We start from the raw sequence: 24063 nt of genomic DNA on the forward strand, positions 1-24063 counted from the left end.
TAAAAGACTCAACAACTGGAATGCAGATTCAAAATTGGCGTAAGATAGACCTTATGTATACTATTAGATCAGGGGTGGGCAGCCTGCGGCCGTAGAAGGGAATTGGAGTGGCCGTCGCCGCCTATTTCAATTAGTATCTGTTGGCGGCCGTAGACATGCAAATTGCAATTACGAATTCACTCCCGCATTTCCCAGAGATTTTAATTAATCTTGAAATTTTCTTCGCACTCTCCGCAATTTAACAAGACTTCATTTTTCGATTTTAATGCAGTAGCGCCCTTCTTAATCTGAGCCGGAATGGGAACTGGCAAGAAATAACAATTCGTTCGCGGCCCTGAAAAATTTTCGCGCTCCGCGCGACAATATGCACCTCCCGGCAACTATTCATAACATTACCACTCGCGATTTCGGTGCGTACAATAGGCCATTGTAAAAAGTAGATGTCCGGAGTTCACCGGGAATGGATATGGACAGTTTACCATAGGTATTTTGCGTCCAGATCGTTCATTGCGGCTATGCCCTGGAATGCGGCCTTACGCTACATAAGCAATCGAAATGCGGCCATGATTATCAAAAACGTTGCCCACCTCTGTATTAGATGATGTGCTCTTTTTGACAAGACGATAAATGCAAGGGGGTCAGGGGGGGCGCGAATTTTTTGACCATCTCCAAGGGGGGCGCGTGTCAAAAAAGGTTGAGAACCACTGATATAGGATGATACTGTTTAGTTTTGTGACCCGAAAACTCGCACGAATGTTGTATAATATAGATTGGCTTGTTTGGAATACATTCAGTTATTCATGGTAGAATTAATATCTGGGTTCATTACAAAATCAAACGTGAGCAAACATCTTCACCATACTATCTCAGTTGATTTACTAGTCATAAAAAGCAATAAAACAAAACCGAATACAATTAGGGTTGCATTTAAAAGAAATGGTGTTTTAAACCAGTGGTTCCCAACCTTTTTCGGTGACAGGGCCAAATTTAGAATTTCAGAGCACGGTCGGGACCGCACGAATACAAGGGCAATAAAAGGAACCAAAAATAGTCACCAAAATATGAAAATTGGCATTATTCCGATCGTTCGCTTGATGCCATTGGCCATAGTGTTGCCGCGCTCCCGTTGTTCAGAAGAATCAACCTTTGCTGCCTATTTCGGAGTATAGTTTTATTGCCCTGGCGAGCTTTCAATTCGTATTTTTGGAATCAGGGCGACACTTGCTTTCTATAAACACCGACACATCAAATTATTCGGACGCTTGGGTCGCGAGCTTTTGCTTTTTGCCGGCTAAGCAGTACGCATCACGGCGTATTCAATCGTGAGTCACTTGTTGCACATCTCTCCATAAATTAGTTATCAATACCCAGGGGCGTAACAGCACCTTCGTCAGCCCCCCCCAAAAAAAACGTTGCTCTTGGGCCACCATAGGGTGATAAACCGAACTTCGAAGCCCCCCAGCCCCCCTCAGGCTAGATGGCTGTTTACCGCTATTTATCATCTAACTCGGGTGTCCGTTTAAGGCAGCTTCCCTCGACTAATCGCGCCAAGCGCGAAAAAATTTATAATTCAGTATTGAATCGGTCAATATAATCAGGAATTGCATATATATTGGTATCAATTTTTATCCTCTCTCTGCTCATGTAATCAGATTGACAGGTTGAGCCGAGTGAGTTGTGTTTGAAAAGGTAGGAACACTTAATAATCATTCTCATCATCAACATCTTCGGGCGTATACCCGTTGGCAGGAACGAAACAGCACTTCGTCAGGCCCCCAAAAAACTTAGGTCTTGAGCTCCCATAGATTGATAAACCGATCCCCCGCCCCGTTGTTCGCTTCTGCCACGAAATCAGGATCTCCGTTTAGTGAGCCAGCGTGGAGCGCGAAAATTTTCGATAATTCAAAATAAAATAGGTCAATAACATCGGGAATTGCATATATATTGCTATCAATTACTTGTCCTCTTTGCTCACGTAATCAGATTTACCGGTAGATTTGAGTGAGGTGTCTTGGAAACTGTAGGGCCCATAAATAATAAATAAACATATTCGGACGGACGGACCCGTTGGTACGACTTCGTTACATGATGTTATTTCATGACCTCCAGTCTGCTATATCAAAAAATATAGAATCGCCCAGACGCATTAAACTAAAAGATGCACACCATTTCAGATTGGTAGTTCTTCACTGGCATATAATTCTTTCCTGCGGGATGGTAGCCTATTTGTCTCGTGACGTTCAGATTGCCAGTCATTTAGGCGCCTATGGTCAATTATACCTATATGCACTTTGTATATACATAACGAAGTTTTCAGTCCGCGTAAGGGCAGTCCTCTTCGGCCAAGGTTTTCTCGCTGCCGATCGTCGTCTTTATATGTCTTTGTGCGTCGTGGCGCGGTAATGGCCAACGCCGATATACCCACTTCTATAAATCTTGCGTATTTTATCTTGGTGGAAGAGTATACCTAATAATTAAGGTACTTGGAAACTTGAAATCGCGCACAGCGCGAAAAAGGATTGAAAAATTTGCATAAAATTTCATAAAATACTCTATCATTTATGCTAATTCACTAAATAATTTTGGGCCCCCTTCGTGCTCGATCCCTCCAATGGGGGGGGGGGGCTTGGGGTGCGGAATTTACGGTCCTGTCAATACCTATATCTATACCTATGTCTATAGGTACTCCTCGTTCAACTGGAAAGTTAGGGCACATTGCATTGAAACAACAGTGACGTAATCTTACCAGTCTACTCACAACTTTCCTGCAATCCTAATTGAAAACTCCAGACTCCAAGCCAAGCAAGAGTATTTTATATTAGTTTTTTTCTTAAATCGATTTAATAATATTTTTGTGGAGGCCGCAAGAAGGCTAGCTGGGGGCCGCATGCGGCCCTGGGCCGCGGTTGGGAATCACTGTTTCTAACAGTGTTTTAAATTGACGCCTTTTAAAAAAAATTGTGTCTTTCTAAGTTGTAAAATTATGCCATACGACATGTACGACATGCCATGACATGCCATACGACATCTTTCAAACCAACTATCATTTTTCTGATTTTGTATGACCAAAACCAATACCAAAGAGCATTCAAGAAATTTAAATTTGGTTCTAACTTTATGAGATTAATTAAGCCTCATCAAAAGCGATTAATTATGAGCGTAAAAAGATTCCCGCGCCCTCCCCACACCAAACTCTGTATCGAATGACATACGAGTCTCAGTTACTTATGTTCCAGATTTACAGAGCTTGTTATTGATCTCACGATACAAGAATGAGACTCGCGGAAACGATGCTCTCGTGCCATAGCGGGAGTCGTGGCGTATTGGAAATTGTTACTCTTCTAGTCATTAGGTTATCACGACATATCACGCGACTCTCTTATAATCACTATTATATGCGCATTCGAGGAATATTGGAGTGGAAATCGGTCGGCATGGATATTCTTCAAGTAGCTAAGTAGGACGAGCCTGCGCGATAGTCTAGTGGTGATCTCCGTTAAAATTGAATCATGCAACCTTAGATCAAAGATACAAAGATAACTATTAATATGAAATTAGCGCGGAATAAAAAAAATGTAGATGTTGCATTGGGCGTGATATGGGCGTTGCAATTAGCATGACGTGGAGAAAAACCATTGGCCGGCGTTTAAAGAGCCTAATATCCAGAACTTTCGTGAAGGATTGTCGCTAATCAAATAATATTGAATTCGCTCATTTGATAAACTACAAGAGAAATGTTTTCGTCAAACTCACACGCAATTCAGACTTTCAGAAAATATCAATGTAGTAAGTTGACAGTCGACTAACTACTGTTTTTTTAGTAGTTATAGTTTCATAGTTTTAATGTCAGGTTTTGAAAAGTGAGTATATAAAGTTCTAGCTCTCGTAGCGGATTCTGGAAATTATATCAGTTATTAGCTATAGTTGTGTTTTAGTTAGTTAGTTGGAGAGTTTTAAAGGGCGTTACGCGTTAGGTGTATAGTTCTAGTTTTAGTAGTGCATTTTGAAAACCCAGTATAGTTTGTATAAATTTGCCGCGCAATTCCAAATTGGCAAATATTCGCCGGGCGCAGACTCATGTTCTGAGCGTCGCATTCGTTCCGTGAAGATCCGATTGCGAGGGCTTTGTTGTTTGTGGAATTCACCGTGCTTTTGAACTGCTATGGTCATGTACATCAGACCGATATTCTTTGAAGGTTATCGCCATTCCGTGCTGCAATTTCGGCGCGTGGAGATATCTATATCGGAATTTGTTAGGGCCAAGGTTCCGTCACCGCTGAACTCCTTGACAGTGCACTTAACGGAGTCGCATGAGTGCCGAAATTTCATAGGTACCAGTGGTAAGATTTACGCCCAGTCCTGAAATGACAGTCCTCAATAGTCCCGCTACAGCATGCTGTGCAGTATGCATGCACACTTGCACAGTGCACACCCCCATGGGCGGCAGGCTGCTAGGGGCGGCAAAATGTCAGGCGATGACCTGTTTATTTTAGTCAGAAGTAGCCTACCGAAAAATGTGGGTAATGCGGGAGTCAAGGCGAAGTGATGACCTTTTTTTAGTCAACACAACAAGATTTCCAGTAAATATAATTGAAAAGATTAGGGCTATTTCAAAATTTGGGCGGCATTTTCAACGAAAGTCATGGGCGGCGGCATATGCTCCTGCTCCCACGCCACTACCCAACGACTCCAATATCCAAACGGAACCAGGAATAAACCGTTTCTCTCGTATTTGCTAAGCCGGTTTGACTCTCTTCTAAGTCAATTATGTGTATTTGATTTGATTTAATGCAATGTGCAAAATTCTATTTTTCCAGGCTTCCGAATGTCCCAAGTTAACCCAGGACCGCGGTCTCCTGAATCAAGCGTGATAGTAATATCAGAACTGGAATACCCGAGTAATCAAAACTTCTTGACTGTTCTTTTACATGCTGTGTACTCACGAGAACCCCAGGTGAGACATGTTCTCGTTCAAATTATCGACTTTTCCGTTTGACTGCGCCGATTTCAAAGTGACGTAAATAGGTCTTGGCAGTGGTGGCTTGTTCTATCGTGCAACTGGGGCATCGCCCATCCTAAAATTCTGAGCTATAACAATTATTTCCATTTATAGACGCACAGCAATTAATATACAGCGAAATTACGGCGAAAATCGCATTATCTTCCGTGATTTCGCTTGTAAATGCCTAGCCGAGGCACACATTTCTCGTGCACCGGTAGCGCTCATAACAAGTTTTACGAGTATGTTCTCTCGAAGCCGCTTACAATGAGAAAACGGTAATTTGTTCTCTCTATTCATCTCATTCGGCCAAATTACTGTGCAAGTGGGTCAACTTTTCGACTCGCCCAATAAGTATGATATAACGACGGTATTTGTATCTGAGCTCTGTTACTATCCTATGCGTCGAGTGGACCGTTGCTGGTCTACGTCAATTTTGACGGTGTTTCGCACCATGATGAGTTTTGAAACTTGGTATGGCATGTCGTGATGGTGGTATCTAATACTGCCTAAAGTTTCAGGGTGGCTGCCAAAGGATTAGGGTAGTAATTTCGTCTCCGAAGTCGAGTGTAAGCTGATCCGTCATGTATCGCAAACATATGTTAAGCAAAGCCGGTATTGGTTTATATCGATTGTAAGAACGTACCATACCGAGATGGGTCATGAGATTGGGCTCAATATGTTTTGACTTTAGTATTGAAAGCTGTTCCAAGTTTCAAGGTTGGCGCTCAATGACCAGGACTATAATGTCGTTATCGAGGTAGAGTATTGTGTAGTTGTGCGCTGATCTGGCATACTTAACGCATTGCGGATTTCACGCAAAAGCCGGTGTTGGTCTGTTAATTTTGACGGTGTTCCATACCGAGATAGATGATGAGATTTCAAATGGTATCTCTCGATGATGCCAATTAACAGTTTATTCCAGGGGTATTGATGATTTTAGGCTTGGAAACGACCAAAGCAACCACAGAATCATTGCGCGTCTAGGGCGGTAGCGACCAATATTTAAGAATCGCTGTCGTAGCAGAGCCGGTTCCACCTTCAGATAAGCGGATTGTGGGATTCCTTGCTCAAAACGCTAATAAGTATGACAAAATTGAAAATGTTTGGGACACCAGTTGGTAATAATTTCACATTTTTTTGACATTTTGGCACGCTGCGTACAAAGGTTGCCGGTCCCTGGTTTATTCGGTTAATCGGTTGGCATTTAAATATCTATTCGTTAATATTTTGGTCTCCAATGTCGCTTTCGCCGTGAAATTATTGACTTCAAGCCATTTGCCTAGGGGTCATTTGCATACAATAACGATGTCAAGTGCGATAGATATTTCATTTCCAATGTCGACTGACAGCTGATGAGTCTATACCTCATAATATATTTTACGCAAAATTGGTTGTTGGTTTATATTGATTTTGAGGTTGTTCCATACGGTCCGTGGACAAATGCCCATGCGACACAAAAGCAAGCGACACTTGAGCAATGAGCATGTGATACTTAGGTCTACGCATGGCGACATTTCGTAATGGCGACACGTTAGCATATACACAGTAGCATGAGGACACATCCGCATGGAGACACATGAGCGCGGGCACACATGGCCATACGACACTTACACCATAGTGTCCTATATGGTGTCCCAATGCCAATCTCCATAACAATGAAAAATTCGACGCTGATTGTGGGAATTCTAGGGCCACGAGCGGAATAAAATTTATATTTTCGTAATCAGTGCGGAGTCAGCTTTCGATTGATACCTGTTTTACCAAATTTAATGCTCGGCAAGCCGGTCAAAAATGACCGTCAAATTGCCTGTAGCCAAATGGAAATTGTGACGTGATACAATTTCACCAAGGCGTGAGATTTGCTTGTGTCGACACCATATAGGACACTATGCTTACACACAGGCGACTTTTAATCATGACGACTGCTTAGCACAGGGACGCATGCGCAATTGCGCATTGCGCATGGGTACTTATGAGCGTGAGCATAGTGAAACATGAGCATTATGACTCATCGGCATGGTGACAATTCAGCATAACTACACGTGAGCATTGTGACATGTGTGGATTTTGATTGTGTTGCATACCCAGATGAGCGACTAGATTTCGGATTGTATATGTTGATGATGTCATCTGACACTGTAGCAAGTTTCAAGATTACCACTAACTGATTAGGGTAGTAATTTCGTTGTATAAGTCGAGTATCTGTAAGTGTGATATGACATCTAACATACGGCAAATTGTTGCGATTGCTGCGCTGCGATTGACCAAAACCGCTAGATTCAGTCGAGCGTGACCTAACAATGGGAAAACGGGAGTTTCCATTCCATAGTAACATTCGATACTGTAACTATAGAAATTAAACATACAACGGTAACGACCGATTTTGCAGCTTCGTTCCGCTTCGCCGAGGCTGGAGTGGAGAATTGTTTTGCGTAAGCGACTGTGGGATTTATGGCAACCCAAAAGCTATCTTCCTGAGCGCAGAAATTACTGGATCTGGTTTTGATCGAAAGCTACTGTTGCACCGATTCCGAAAATATAAATTAAAATATTGATCAGGCACTGATCCACCTAGAATCTGTCCTCCAAGTCTGAAATATCGGCATTGTTCAGAACAATCTGGTAACCGCAACATACATAACAATGACCCGTTGCGACTCTCCGATTGTTCGAACAATGCCGATATTTCAGACTTGGAGGACGGATTCTAGGAGGATCAGTGCCTGATCCTTATTTTAATTTATATTTTCGGAATCGGTGCAACAGTAGCTTTCCATCAAGACCAGATTCAATAATTTCTGCGCTCGGTAAGATAGCTTTTGGATTGCCAGAAATCCTACAGTCGCTTACGCAAAACAATTCTCCACTCCAGCATTGGCGAAGCGGAACGAAACTGCAAAATCGGTCGAGATCCAAACATGGGTCGCGAATGATATAATTTTGGGTCGTGATGGCACCAGAGCGATATTTTAATATATATGTGATATTCGCTGAATTTCTTACTACGGAAAAAATCTCTTCGCGCTTGGCGCGATTTCCTTTCGATGCTTTGCACATATCCAAGGTCACTATGTTGGGTACAGGCAATAAGCGGGTCAAGCAGAAATGTCGTTACTACAATATGGATTGATCATGAAAATGTGTTTCAAATTTGTATTACACATATTGGTTTGAATTCATGATAAGATTTATCCGACAATTATTTCTCTGAACAGCTGCTTTGAGGTACGGAACTTCAATATATAATTGAATAGTATATTCATATTGAAATGAACCCGAATATTTTCGGCTGACACTCGTCAGGGGTAATCGTCAGCAACCCGCTCAAGATTGATGCGGAACAATCAAAGGCCATAAATTCTGCAATTGGCAAACACTTGTTGGATAATCCCGCCTGTGCGAAAAATTATCGAGACGACAGATTTCGCATACTGGGAAAGGGTCGCTCACACTTTCATTTGTGTGCCTTGGAGTCGACTTTTATCAAAATACACCAGCCAAGGCTGTGTCAACAAAAAGAGTTCGTGTATCATCTAAAAATAGTACATTGAACGCTCTCGTATTCGACATTTCGTGCTGGTGACGTCATATTTTGTGTTACGATTGTTGATATACCCTGTTATTTCGAATTCTCTACTAGTTGCTGACGATTACCCCTGACGAGTGTCAGCCGAAAATATTCGGGTTCATTTCAATATGAATATACTATTCAATTATTTCTCTGGAAAGCACCGTCGAAGGCCGTTGGGATGCTTTAGTGTGGGGCAGTGGTTCCCAACCTTTTTGTGTTCATTCGCCACTTCCGATTTATTCCAAGTCTTCATTCCCCACTACCCAAAACTATCGTCGTATTTCCCTATAACGTTTGTCCGTTTGAGTACACAAGACACACAACCACACCAGTACCCAAGACAATCGCAAATAACTGCATCATAAAAGGTATTGTGAACCGTTACCGGCAACCCACAAAATTTAGCGAAAGCGTTATTGCACGTCATACTGGTCGTGCTGGATGAGTTTGTGACGTCATTATTGGTTATCCAGAGTTGAAATATGAGTTTTTGTGAACAACACACCATATAATTTTCGATACATACCTTCCTGAGCAGTTTACTGGTAACGACAATCGCGCATGTGTCTCCGTAAATATGTAGACTATCCTGTATATCAGAGGTCTCAAACACGCGGCCCGCGAGAACATTTTGTGCGGCCGCGACGGCATTTTGGGATTTCAAGTATTCAACGATGTATTCAACGCCATATCTTTTTTTAGATTTAGAACTTGAAATTCATCCTAAAACTACTACAAAAACCTGAAATCTTAACAAATTTAACTATCACATCACTTGTAAAAGCTACCATGCGGTAGAAGACAAGCTATACGTCACATTTCTAGTTCCTGACGATAAAACATGACCCGTTGGTGATTCGTGACATAAAATTGTGGCATTGGCATTTGGTGGCCTCGTGACGCATAGTTGGTGATATCCTGGGTGTTGTGTGTTCTCTTTATCCATGTCATTATCGGTGGCGAGTGGGGTAGGAGTACGCTCCACAGCTGTAACACCAATGGAATTTTCGGCGATTGGACATTCCTATTCCAGGGGTTCTTAACTATGCAGGGGTCCGCAGACCCCATCGGGGTACGAAGCACCCCATCAGGGGTACGAGATCAATTGTGGAATTGAGCCTGCATGCTATGGAATATTTTCTGGGACAATTTATTCAACTGGAAGATATGCTAGGCGCTACACGCGATTTTATGTGATTGGGATTTCTGATTTTAATATAGGCCTAGTTTCCATCAGAAATTGTGTTGAAAATGGGCAGGGGGTACGATAAGTCTTACTGAAAGCACATCGCGTACGGTCGTTAAAAAGGTTAAGAAACAATAATGCTATTATTATGGTACAGTAATTATTATATTCAAGTTGTTATTGATCTGTTCCAATAATAATCGAAGCCAAATCTAACACTGATTTAATTTGGCTTTGGCAATGACAGTAACAATAGCCTACTTATCACGACCATACGACTTTCATCGATCATTTTTAATAACCTATTGCAATCAGTTACATGTAGGCTACCGTTCACCATACGCAACCTACTCTCGTCATCGCAATTGTTCACCGCCGTCGCTGAGTTCGTGATAAGTTGTAATAAGTTCATTTAGTTACTGCTTGATTTGAATTTCCTGACGACCGTGGCGCACAAGGCCATAAATGGCGAAAAGCACCACTCATGTTTGTGATAATAATAATAATATTAATAATAATAATCACGACCATACCAGAATCCCGGGTTAGACTACACCGCCTAAATGCTCTGATATCAGATCAATCTTTCAGTAAATTTTAAAATATTCTACATAAAATTTTGGCAAGTCAAAGATCCGATAGCTGCAATATTATAACCCGACAGCTTTTACGATGTCATGATGCGTCCTCTCGCATGATGTCTATAACTCATTATTTTAACAAATTATGCCCGGCACAAAAACAATTTTATTCAAATATTTGAAAATATGATTGTTCCGTGCCAAGCGTGAATAGTACAATAGTAAATTACATTTTCACGATGTTTGTGGGATGCCTGTATGCAAGGTCCCGTCAAATAAGGCCTACTTGGAAATTATACATTGCATACCCCTATTATTGATGCTGCGGCCCGCGGCGTCATCAAAACTAGGGAATTAACCCGCGAACACATTTGAGTTTGAGACCTCTGCTGTATATAATGTTTATCAAATGCGTCTGTTCTCCACCAGAAACCATTGAATTCCCCACCGGTTGTGAACCACACTGGTGTAGGGGTTTGCAACAATTGGGTGCGGGACTGTGAGACACATGTATTTCGAGGCCAACCATTTCCGCGCCGGAACATATGAAGACATAAAGTTTTGGCCTAGATGTGACTGCGGCCAAAATGCGGTGCTAAAAACGCAGGATAAATGCGATAAAACCTTGGCCCAAAATAATCCGTGCTGATTGGCCAAAACCTTCAATATTGATATGTCCGGTGTTTGAAATAGTCGGCACCGAATACTCTCGTCCTTGCAATCGGAGCCCTGCAGTACACATGTTGCCCACAGAGGAAAGTATCAATTCCGATTTGAAATCGCGCGCGTCACACATGTTACGTAGAACTGGTTGTCTCCACCTTCGCTATTTCATACACGCCCGTAAATACGTAGCATACTGACATTAAAAATGCATGTATGTCGATTCGTGAGTCACACGATTAACTATAAATCAGATTTGAGTCGAGGTCTAGAAAGCTTGAGCCCCTGAATTGTAGTAGATCAGCACAGACCTATACATACTCATTATTCACCTTCCGTAACGAAATTAGTACCGTACTCTAATCAGTATCCACAGAGTGACAACCTTGGAACTTGGCGCGGTTTTGGATGATATCATCGAGATATACCGTGCAAATTTTTGTCATTCATGCCGTTATGGAACACTGTCAAAATCAAAACATACCTATATAGGCTTTTGCGGTAAATCGCTGATGCAGACTGATCTACAATAACAAAGTAGTCAGAGTATAATTCGAGCGTGAGACACATTGATTGTCCCAGTGTCCACATCAACTTTGAGTAGCCTGCAAGCTGGTTTCAAATTTTTTGTGATTCCGACTCCATCAAGAAAAAATTTAAAGAAACTTGCACTCATGCTTCATTCGAATCGACTCCATAGCCTTAGTTTGTACAGTGAGTCGTAGCTAAATTTATATTAGCCTATGTATTGTCGCAGGGATGTTTTGAGGACCAAATTGATATTGCAATAAGTCAGAAGTATTAGTCCACATATCAGGTACGGACGTACGGTAGAAGAGTATTTTTGCTGAAATGGTAATATCTCTCTAAAGCAGGGGTCGCCAACTCAAAACGGGTCGCGGGCCACTTTTCAAAATTCGTCGAGGCCGCGGGCCGCATGACTTCAATATCGAGATAAAAATAGGCAATAACAATTTAACAACCACGTTATGATACCTCTGCTTCAGTGCAACGCTGTTCTCTCTGACATGGGCGAAGGGCATAGTTACCACAAAAAAAGATAATAATTTATTGATGAAATACAAATACACCAAAAAATCATGACCATCATGATCATCACTTTCATTCTATTATGAACTATGAGCTGTGGACGATACCTGACAGCACTCTTCAGCAACTAAAGCAGATGCGGCCAACCTTTTTGATATTCACGGCCGCATTTCGATTACTTATGTTAGTTACGACCGCATTCAAGTGAGATGTTGGCTAAGGCCGCATTCCAATGCATAGTCGTAATGAACTAACGGGAAGCCGAAAACCCACGTTAAACTGTCCATATCTATTGTCTGTGAACCCCGGACTAATCTATTTACTGCTATCGGCTTACTCTGCGCACCGAAATCGTGAGTAGCCACTAGCCATGTTATGAATATAACCACAAGGACCAGTTTTCTTGGCGCGAGAAGCACGAAAATTTTTTGATATTCTTGAGTGAATTTTGTCATTATTATTGGTATAGTTTCACAAATTACTATCAAATATTTATCCTTTCTCAGCCCATGAGATCAAATCCACCGATAGAGTTGATGCAGGGGTTGTCTTCGCAAATTTAGGGAAGTTGTTAATGCTGTGCTGCATCTTTGGGTTGACAAAGTCCCCTTGGTGGCATGCTGTTATTTCTTGACATCCCATCAGGATTGTCGGTATAGTGAGAAGATATTGGATTCGACCAAACGTAGGCCAACCTGCATCAAATTTCCTTGAAAACACGATTACAAATTGGTATTTATTTATGGGGCGCATCTTTTCTTCTGCTGTTCGCATCTGTACTGTGGGGCTCAGATTACAAAGGACACTATGTTATTACAATCGAAAATCAAATTGCATTGAATCGCGCCTAGCGCGAAGAAAATTTCAAGAATAATTCAAACCTCTCTTCAATTAGGGAGTCAATTCGTGAATTCAATATGCATATTGACGGCTGCCAACACATCCCAATCAAAATAAGTGTCGGCGGCCGCATAATTTTCCTTCTAACGCCGCAGATTTGCCACCGCTGGACTAAAGAATCGATATTGTGGTTTGCTAGACACGGTACTTGCTGGAAAACTATCTCCTCGTAAAGCTTGCTTGGTCGTTGGCAGCCGAAAGTCGTTTTCTAAGCGTCTCGGTCTGGGCAGTATGGCAATATGCCCCTTCACATCAGTCGTTTTCTAAGCGTCTCGGTCTGGGCAGTAAGGCAATATGCCCCTTCACACCAGCTAATTCTTCCTCCGTGAAATGATATTACCATCGCCGAAGCCCTATCAGCTCGTGAGGAATGGTGATATTGAGCTCAGGAGAATAGCTTACTTTGAATAACTACAACAATATGTCTAAACTGGAATCAATTTCAGCATTTCAAAATGCTTTACGAAGCGTTCGTCCGAAATTTCACAATCATTTCGCGGGCCGCAGAATATGACCTGGCGGGCCGCGTGTTGCTAACCCCTGCTCTAAAGCTCTGATAAGACCGATGACATAAAATGAACGGCAAACGGTGATTCACGTTCGACATTTATCCATCATAGTAGTGTAGGCTTTGTGAACACATCTGCAATGTATTTTTGTGTCATAAGAACGACTCCATTTGAAATGTCATGTTCCGTTAGTGATTGGAAGTCCACTGGTCACGACATTCATGCAGCAATTTCAACCAGATTACTTAATTTCATTAAGGTTTTCAGTAGGGCGATTTTTTTACCTAAAAAAAGGAAGATTTTGACCTCATGTATGTAAATTAGGTACACTTATCTTTATTTCAGGTTAGAACTGTTTGTCCTTATACGAAGTAGTTTAGCCTGAATAAAAGCTTATTCGACTTAAAAACGGACAGATTTTTACCTGAAAAAAAAAACTGTGGAAACGAAATTTGGACCTATGAAGAATTCCAGTATTTACAATACGCAATATGGTGGAAATCATTAAAATTCGTTGTTGGACAATGAAAGATACTTTCCTACATTATCGGGTAGAAAGTGTCTGTCCTTACTAAATAGCTTGCCAAAAATGGAGAAAGAACGTTCAACGGCAGCAACGGCAGTTGCCTGACAACACTGAAGTTGTGCGTACATTGCTGGTGACACAGCGTGTGGCTTCATTCTGACAATGTTGTCTATAGATCACAAATTTTCATCATGCGTTACTTGATATAAGAACCCATGCTCACGCAGTCTTTACTCGGTTAGGATATTGCGGTACGATCAGCCATGGCCTATTATAGTATGCCATATGGATCAGTATAATAATTAATAACACCATGCCCACCCATTTGTTTCATTAGGTCGTTTATGATTCACAATGAGCAGATAATGGGACGTCTACAACGGTAGGCCTATAAAGTAGGCTAAAATCTGTAAAATGTCAAATGATAAGTTCACGGACATTGCAAACATTTACGATACAAACGAAATGCAGCTGGCAATTTTTTTTTGACTTTTTAAACAATTTTGACAATTTTTGACCTAACCGCTTACGCTACAATTTTGACAAAAATTTGACTTTTTTTGACATGTCAAAAAAAATCGCCCTATCATCACATTCGATTGGTGAGGTAATATGATCATCTGAATAAAGTTATTGAGAAACCGTGAATGCTTTTACCGCGTTCATTGATGAATTAGCATCTAAATACCATGTATTCTGAACAATTATTATGATTAACTTCTCTACGAGGTCCTTGTATGCAACGTATCTCGCTATGAAAGACATGCTGTATTTTCCTACGTCATAATCATTGAGTGAGATGTTTAAATATTCGTCTTTACCTCAACATCCAGGTTACGGCTGTTTCGAATAGAGTTGGTCAGACTATGTTTAACAGGAATGCGGATTGTCCTTCGATCAAAGCCGGCCAACGATCTATTCCGAACTTGAGCTTAAGGTGAATGGATTTTATGCATTTTAACAGACCTCGACATCGGTTATGTTTAGTTATCGTTGTTTAATGAACGCGGTGTTACGACATCCGTAGTCAATTAACTGAAGACCGCCTCATCGCCGATCCCGCTGTACAGCGCCTTCAAAAGCCCAGAGGTAGAGAGAGCCGTAAGATACCCTCAGAGACCAGAAGAAGTACGCAAGAAAGCGGAAATGACCTCAAAAAGACACTGACTCATGAAATTACTGTGCACGTGCAGGCGCAAATGACCCAAGTGCTGATAAGTGCCAATTGTGTTAATAAAACAACCAAACTGAAGACCAACAGTCGACATATATATTCATGATTTATGAGTTGTCTTCGAATAGCACGGCCAACTCGACCCATAGGTTTTCATAAAACATAGCTGACTTGGATGCGGCGATGCGGAGCTAGGTAAGAGCAACAACCCTATCGGAGTGAACAGGTGACCACTGACCAGTGTTGCCAATTGGCGCACTTGGAAGCCACACTTCGGAATTTGGCATATTTTCATGTTGGTACTTGGTTGGCACCGGAATTTTTAGTTTGGAACGTTGGCACTATTGTGGCACTTTCGACTTTCTTTAACTATCACAATGAAAATTTGTTGACGGCATATTATATCAGCATCAAGTGCTGTTTACTCGTCCACCTAAGGAAGTGTTTGATGTTAGAATTAGAGAAATATGGATATACAGGCGGCATGTAGGCGTCGTAAGTCCTATGAATCGTCATCATGCATTAGTAGGTCCACTAGGTCGGAAGTCATTTTATGATCTGCTGTCCATGGCAAAACCCAGATTTTGTAATGCCAACCAGAGTTGCCAATTGGCGCATTTGGGAGCCAAATTTCTGAAAGGTCGGTTGGCAACGAAAACTTACGTTTGGCGCATTTTACTATAAAATTATTTAACAATTGAAACTGATGTAAAGTCGAATCGCTCTTCTTTAGTTCTCGTTGTAACCTTGAATATTAGGATTTGCAAGCCTTGGTTATCATTGAACAGAATACTGCCATTGCAGTACTTCCATCGTGCTCCATATTCTAGATCACGGGTCATCAAGGCGGTGCCCGTGGCCCGCACCGGCGTGGCCAGGGAGGGGCGAAAGGGGCGATCGCCCCTCCCAAATTTTTGGAAAATTTTCGTAAAATCAATAAATATTACAGTATTTTGGGTCAGATGAATGTAACCTAAAAATTTTCTTCGCGCTTCGCCCGATTTAGTGTCCATACATGTATTGATTTTATTATCGGTATCCCGAAAAATAAATTCTACCGCAAATACCCGTAGTTGAATTTAGCTGCATTCTCAATTATGAGAATACAACAGGACCAGTATAGATACACTATCTATAGGCTACTATAGAGTAGCCCGAGGTCGTTGAGTTGATTGAGTCTAGGGGTGTCAGTTCAGTATGGGGTCGCGGACTGTTAGTTCCAGCAATTTCCGTTCCGGGACACACGAAGACATGTAGAGTAGGCTACACGCGACTCCGCAAAATGCGCTCCCAAAATGGTTGACGGTCATAACACCGACGCATGTATTCCGAAGCCTTCGGTATAGATTTTCGGGTGATTAAATGGCTGGCGCCTAATAATTCTGTCCCTGTAATCAGACCCCTTCGACATAAATCCGTTTGACACAGGAAAATATCGCCACCTTCCGTTAAAAACGGCTAATTTGAAATCGCACGAGTCTGATCAAAGGAGTTTTTTCAATTGGTTTGGTATGTATCAGCGATTCCAATCTTTGAAGTAGCGTCTATTATTACCAGAGGTTACTAAATAACCGTGCTTCAACGAAGTAATTATTAAGAATGGACAGCACTTGCTCATGTACGCGCACCAATATTATTGATCAAATTATTTCCTTTATTCAAAAATATTTACGCTCGGCGGCGTGACTAGGCCCGAAACTCACACTGATTGCTCATCAAATGTCAGCGATTTGGGCTCGTCCGTGCAACGATCGCCTAATACAAGCTGTAGTTGGCAACCGGACGCTTCTATAGGATATGTGTGTGTGCGTCTAAGAATCGTATGTATAAAAGGGTAGTGATGAAAATGGGCAATGGAAGGATGTACGGCTCTGCGAGGTGTTCCCACGGGCAGCTCCCCTAACCTCATTAAAAATTACCCCCCTGTAAAAAAATGTTTTTTTTTTTCTGGCTACGTGGGTACGACCGTGCATGTGAGCGATCTTTTGAATGGTGACAGCATTCTCCGCAAGTCTTGAAGTAACAGCAATAAAGGAAAACTGCCCCGCCCGGCGCTCACCCTCTAGAAATTCATAAATAGTGTGGTATGAACGATATAGTTCAAGATGTATAATTAAGTGCCCCCTGAACGTTCGATGACACCACTTATATCAGCCCTACCGGTAAATATGATAATTAAAACGTATTCGCAATATTCAAGTAACAATATAATCAACCAATTTCATTCATTAACCATGAAAAAAAGTGTTGACGCCTGACATTTCCACAATCATTATATTATCCCGTCACTTTATGTCTGTGAGTGTAATATATGTATAACGATTGCCCCAGATGTTGTGTTTGTCATCCAATAAGGGCCCAAGACCATCGTTGTTACCTATCTTATATACTTATCTTTGAGGGGGGGTTCATTTGAGTCATCGAATTTTTCGCCCCACCCAAATATTTTTTTCTGGCTACGCCCAGAGGTGGTCAAAGTAGTCACCGTCGCTACTCAAGTAGAAGTAGATGTAACGCCGGAATTTCTACTCAAGTAGAAGTTATGGTTCACAAGTAAGTAAGTAAGTAGGCATTCTACGCTTATTTTTGCCTACAAAACTGAAAACTGTCAAGTAGAAGTAGAAGTAATCTAAAATCATAACTACTTAAAAAGTAATTTGAGTAGGCAAAATATACTTCAAGTACTTCAAAAAGTAGAAGTACTTCGTTACTGACCACCTCTGGCTACGCCCTTGCCCGTGGGCCCTAGGTAGCCCGCAAGGAGCAGATGAGTCGCCCGCGGGCCTGTTCTAAAGCAGTAACAGCTCTTACCAGTGAGCTTTTATATAATGAGATTGATTTATTTAGCTGTTTTATTGAAATTTCAATAGCAACTTCACGCTCCAGCAGTCACGCAGAGATCGAACTTAATATAGTTGTGAGCCAAAGCTATGAAGGAAATATGTCGTACACGCCCTATGTCCGAAAGAATAGAATACACTAGACTCGATTTGGACATAAATCTCCTGACTGAACATCTTCCGTTGAACGCTGTATTTAAACCACCTTGGCGTGTACGACATATGATATACAATGTTCTTTCTAATTCTCTACTAGTTGCTGACAATTACCACTGACGAGTGTCAGCCGAAAATATTCGGGTTCATTTCAATATGAATATACTATTCAATTCATAACATCGGCAGACAACGATATAAAGTTCAATATCTGCGTGACTGCTGGAGCGTGAGGTTGCGATCGAAATTTCAATATATTGCAGCTCCATTACGGTGGCGTTCTGAAGAAAACGGCTGCGGCCAAAATTTTCATTTCGTTTTGCCCTTCAATTTGAGACCACATCATTTTTGGAGTGCAGTGACCCTTTATCTAGAAATGAGGTTATTAATATTGGAGATAGAATATGGGCATCCCGAAAAGACGGAGAAGCGGAGGCAGTGGAGACAGCGGAGGAAGCGGAGAGCGGACCCTAAAACGCGGAAACAACGGAGACGGGGGAGGGAGCCAAAAATGCCGATTCCTAAAAGACGGAGAGAGCGGAGGAAGCGGAGAGCGGGGCTTTCGGTCATTGACCTTTATAGACACGCGCATACGCAACTCTAAAACGTGTAGACGGCGGAACATATAAAATTTCTAGCCAAATGACAATTAAAAGACAACATATGAAGCTGATATCAGAATCTATGTAAGCGAATAGTCAGCCATTCGAGTTCGAGGGATGACGAAGCGGACGGTTATAATATACTGAAAGCGGAGTTCGGGGCGTAGCGAAATATACTTCGAAACAGCAGAGAATAACGGCGAAGTCGGCCATGCGAGTTTCAGGCCAATTTGGTGACATGATTGCCCAATGCCCATAGATGAGATGACATAGCGGACGGCTACAATATACTGAAAGCAGAGTTCGGGGCGTAGCACAGCAGAGAATAACGGAGAAGTCAGCCATACGATTTTCACGGCAATTTGGTGACTGATTGCCCAATGCCCATCGATGAGATGACATAGCGGACGGGTACAATATACTGAAAGCGGAGTTCGGGGCGTTGTCATCTCATCGATGGACATTGGACAATCAGTCGCCAAATTGCCGTGAAAATCGTATGGCTGACTTCTCCGTTATTCTCTTGTTTCGAAATATATTTCGCTACGCCCCGAACTCCGCTTTCAGTATATTATAGCCGTCTGCTATGTCATCTCATCGATGGGCAATCAGTCACCAAATTGGCCTGAAACTCGCATGGCTGACTTCTCCGTCATTCTCTGCTGTTTCGAAATATATTTCGCTTCGCCCCGAACTCCGCTATCAGTAGCCTATATCATAACCGTCCGCTATGTCATCTCATCGATGGGCATTGGGCAATCAGTCACCAAATTGCCGTGAAAATCGTATGGCTGACTTCTCCGTTATTCTCTGCTGTTTCGAAATATATTTCGTTACGCCCCGAACTCCGCTTTCAGTATATTATAATAACCGTCTGCTATGTCATCTCATCGACGGGCAATCAGTCACCAAATTGACCTGAAACTCGCATGGCTGACTTCTCCGTTATTCTCTGCTGTTTCGAAATATATTTAGCTACGCCCCGAACTCCGCTTTCTGTATATTGTAACCGTCCGCTATGTCATCTCATCGATGGGCATTGGGCAATCAGTCACCAATTGGCCTGAAACTCGCATGGCTGACTTCTCCGTTATTCTCTGCTGTTTCGAAATATATTTAGCTACGCCCCGAACTCCGCTTTCTGTATATTGTAACCGTCCGCTATGTCATCTCATCGATGGGCATTGGGCAATCAGTCACCAATTGGCCTGAAACTCGCATGGCTGACTTCTCCGTTCTTCTCTGCTGTTTCGAAATATATTTCGCTTCGCCCCGAACCCCGCTATCAGTAGCCTATATCATAACCGTCCGCTATGTCATCTCATCGATGGGCAATCAGTCGCCAAATTGGCCTGAAACTCGTATGGCTGACTTCTCCGTATTCTCTTCTGTTTCGAAATATATTTCGCTACGCCCCGAACTCCGCTTTCAGTATATTATAGCCGTCTGCTATGTCATCTCATTGATGGGCAATCAGTCACCAAATTGACTTGAAACTCGCATGGCTGACTTCTCCGTTATTCTCTGCTGTTTCGAAATATATTTAGCTACGCCCCGAACTCCGCTTTCGGTATATTGTAACCGTCCGCTATGTCATCTCATCGATGGGCATTGGGCAATCAGTCACCAAATTGCCGTGAAAATCGTATGGCTGACTTCTCCGTTATTCTCTGCTGTTTCGAAATATATTTCGTTACGCCCCGAACTCCGCTTTCAGTATATTATAATAACCGTCTGCTATGTCATCTCATCGACGGGCAATCAGTCACCAAATTGACCTGAAACTCGCATGGCTGACTTCTCCGTTATTCTCTGCTGTTTCGAAATATATCTAGCTACGCCCCGAACTCCGCTTTCTGTATATTGTAACCGTCCGCTATGTCATCTCATCGATGGGCATTGGGCAATCAGTCACCAATTGGCCTGAAACTCGCATGGCTGACTTCTCCGTTATTCTCTGCTGTTTCGAAATATATTTCGCTATGCCCCGAACTCCGCTATCAGTAGCCTATATCATAACCGTCCGCTATGTCATCTCATCGATGGGCAATCAGTCGCCAAATTGGCGTGAAAATCGTATGGCTGACTTCTCCGTTATTCTCTGCTGTTTCGAAATACATTTCGCTACGCCCCAGAATACGCTTCCAGTATATGTTGTAACCGTCCGCTATGTGATCTCATCGATGGGCAATCAGTCACCAAATTGGCCTGAAACTCGTATGGCTGACTTCTCCGTTATTCTCTGCTGTTTCGAAATATATTTCGCTACGCCCCGAACTCCGCTTTCAGCATATTATAACCGTCTGCTATGTCATCTCATCGATGGGCAATCAGTCACCAATTGGCCTGAAACTCGCATGGCTGACTTCTCCGTTATTCTCTGCTGTTTCGAAATATATTTCGCTACGCCCCAGAATACGCTTCCAGTATGTTGTAACCGTCCGCTATGTGATCTCATCGATGGGCAATCAGTCACCAAATTGGCCTGAAACTCGTATGGCTGACTTCTCCGTTATTCTCTGCTGTTTCGAAATATATTTCGCTACGCCCCGAACTCCGCTTTCAGTATATTATAACCGTCCGCTTCGTCATCCCTCGAACTCGAATGGCTGACTATTCGCTTACATAGATTCTGATATCAGCTTCATATGTTGTCTTTTAATTGTCATTTGGCTAGAAATTATATATGTTCCGCCGTCTACACGTTTTAGAGTTGCGTATGCGCGTGTCTATAAAGGTCAATGACCGAAAGCTCCGCTCTCCGCTTCCTCCGTCTTTTAGGAATCGGCATTTTTGGCTCCCTCCGCCGTCTCTGTTGTTTCCGCGTTTTAGGGTCCGTTCTCCGCTTCCTCCGCTGCCTCCGCTTCTCCGTCTTTTAGGGATGCCCGTCTTTGTGCTTGAAATCTGTTTCTTTTTCAACATCATGCTTGTCAGGTCACGGCGCAAAATGGACTAAGTCTAGACTAGTAAGATCTTCTAATGTCGACGGAATCCACTGCGATTGAAACGGCTGAGTCCAAAGAGACCAATTTACTATTAAAATGAGAGGTCTTGGCGTGATGTGGTAGAGCTTCATTGAATACTGACTACTAGGTCGCAGAAAGTCATGTTCACGGGGCAATTCTGATTTAGGACTTGAATGCTACCGGTAGCGCTGCAACAAATTCGTTGTGTGTCAGCAAATAGTATGTAACTGCTGTAAAGTATGCAATTTATGCACATGGAAAGACCAATTGTTGATCTAACTAATTTACCATGTTGACATCAGAGTATATTCACTTTCAACAGGGACACTCAAAGAGAGACATTTGGCAACCTGGCAAGTTATTCAGAGTGAGAGGGGTTTGTTAAACGCAAATGTACCCGTAATTTTTTGATTTGGCAGTTTCTTTTTCGACTAAACATCCCAGATATTTCAATGACTTCTTTACCTCTGAATCAAAAGCGCACAAGTACAACACACGCGCGTCCACGTCGTCCAAATATCATATGATCGACCGAAAAGATCATCGCTCCATCAAATATGCCGGACCTGATGTGTGGAACAGTATCCCGCCGGCCATCAGACAGTCGACGAGCATGTCCACATTCAAGTCGAAATACAAACAATTACTACTAAATAAATACAGTGCATCCTCAAGATTACCGGACCACGACTGACCTATCGATCTCGCTTCCCATGACATGCAGCCCTATTTCTTGTCGCATTCTTTTTCTATACTATCTTCTTTACTTTCATTCAGTGTGCATGCTTCCTCTTTACATCGCCTAGGCCAAGGTGGGTGTCAGATTCCATAGACTACTCCTTGTCGCTTCGACATCTTCCTGTCTTTTCATTGTATCGCATTTTTTGTGGTGTATTGAACTGATAAAATTGCTAATAAACCAATGATGATGATGATGATGAGATAAAAGTGTTTGTCCCAGGTTTAATGAATCGAAAGCTATTTTCAATCTATTTGGTCAGCTCACAGTCACTAGAACTACCCTACAATCATCCTCACGATAGATGGGGATTAGCATTGTTACTAACATTACGAATATATAATACACTATGTATTGACCCCCCATACCGAATGCCTGGTAGCAATGTGTCGAGAGGAAAACATCATATTTCGATGGATTTGCTCATTTAACTTCTGAGCAACATGCATATTATATGGAAATGAACCGTTGGGATTTCAATATCAAAGGCTAAAACTTCTTCTATGCCCGTGTAACTGTCGTTGATGACTCTCAGTCACTGTTTTACAGCTATATCATAGAAATTTGAGTGAAATAGAGGATCTGGGTTTTTTAACGTCCAAATATGGGTTTTTCCGAAATATCTCGGCATCTCTGGTGTGCAGTGAACTCCAGGGAACCCCTGAGTGAGACGGACTCAAGGAACTTGTGTAGTGTTCCATGTGACACCACTGCTCAAAGCATTTGAGACACTTGATATTTCGCTGTTTCTAACGTAACAGCTATTTCCAGGGTCGAATGTGGTGATACGTTGCAAGTCATCTGGAACTTTTCATCCCTGGGAACTCGTGACGACCAACTTAATCTTACCACCATTATCACACAAACAGAAAACAAAGAACATTTACTGCTGCATGTCGAAGGTGTGTCCATCATCGTCTTCTTCATATATAATAGAAATTGATGATACGCTTGCTGACCGGTTATATAAATGTTAAATCGAAGATATGCGCTCACCATCGCTGAAACCTTTGGTGTGAATAATATCTTATTTCTGGCAGGGCAGGATATAGTTTGCATGATCAAGTTATTATTTTGCAGCATGTAAATCCTCTGAGACTGTTGCCACCTTCGGTCGCAACTCATCTCTCAATGTCAGTGCTGAAGGCAACGGTCATTTCGGCGACACCGCCATCTGTTCATGCGAAAACAGCAATCAGGTTTTATTCAACAGCAGTACATTGACTCCTGCTGAACACTTTACAAAATGCTCCAGCTTTGCCAAGTGGACAGGCGGGTGTACTGAGGGCGAATGCTGGGGAGGTAACTTACTCACTATTATTCCTTTTCATTCTTGTGTCAACCAATTCATGTTCCTAATTGATGGTGAGCTTTGTGCAATATACAGCTAACTCTATTTTGACCACGATGTCCAATTGTAAATGTAATGTTTTTGGCACGGTCCTCATGCCCATTTTAAGAGTGGAATAATTTGAATGGCTGAGAGCAATCATTGCAATTATTGTTTGAGAGCCTATTTGTCGAGGAAATGCCAACATCTGCATTATCACTCTCAGGCTAACTGTGTGGACTTGGTAAACTGCATGTAGCAGTACGAT

The 24063-nt window shown here is 42.2% G+C and overlaps 2 protein-coding genes across 4 annotated transcripts in view; one reads left to right on the forward strand and one right to left on the reverse strand.

Moving 5' to 3' along the window:
- LOC145439804 (uncharacterized) overlaps positions 1 to 24063 on the reverse strand; it is a 291614-nt gene that overhangs the window by 138231 nt on the left and 129320 nt on the right. The window lies entirely within an intron of this gene.
- LOC145439799 (uncharacterized) overlaps positions 1 to 24063 on the forward strand; it is a 57463-nt gene that overhangs the window by 12241 nt on the left and 21159 nt on the right. For all 3 annotated transcript variants that reach the window (XM_080317431.1, XM_080317433.1, XM_080317430.1), the window contains exons 2-5: positions 4818 to 4954; positions 14822 to 14925; positions 23237 to 23367; positions 23546 to 23767. In XM_080317431.1, the coding sequence (XP_080173557.1) occupies positions 4818 to 4954; positions 14822 to 14925; positions 23237 to 23367; positions 23546 to 23767 (594 nt within the window). The remainder of the gene's footprint in view (positions 1 to 4817; positions 4955 to 14821; positions 14926 to 23236; positions 23368 to 23545; positions 23768 to 24063) is intronic.

Source organism: Botryllus schlosseri, chromosome 5, assembly GCF_051294905.1.
Source record: "Botryllus schlosseri isolate E-star chromosome 5, Bs_hap1, whole genome shotgun sequence".
Classification (NCBI taxonomy): Eukaryota; Metazoa; Chordata; class Ascidiacea; order Stolidobranchia; family Styelidae; genus Botryllus; species Botryllus schlosseri.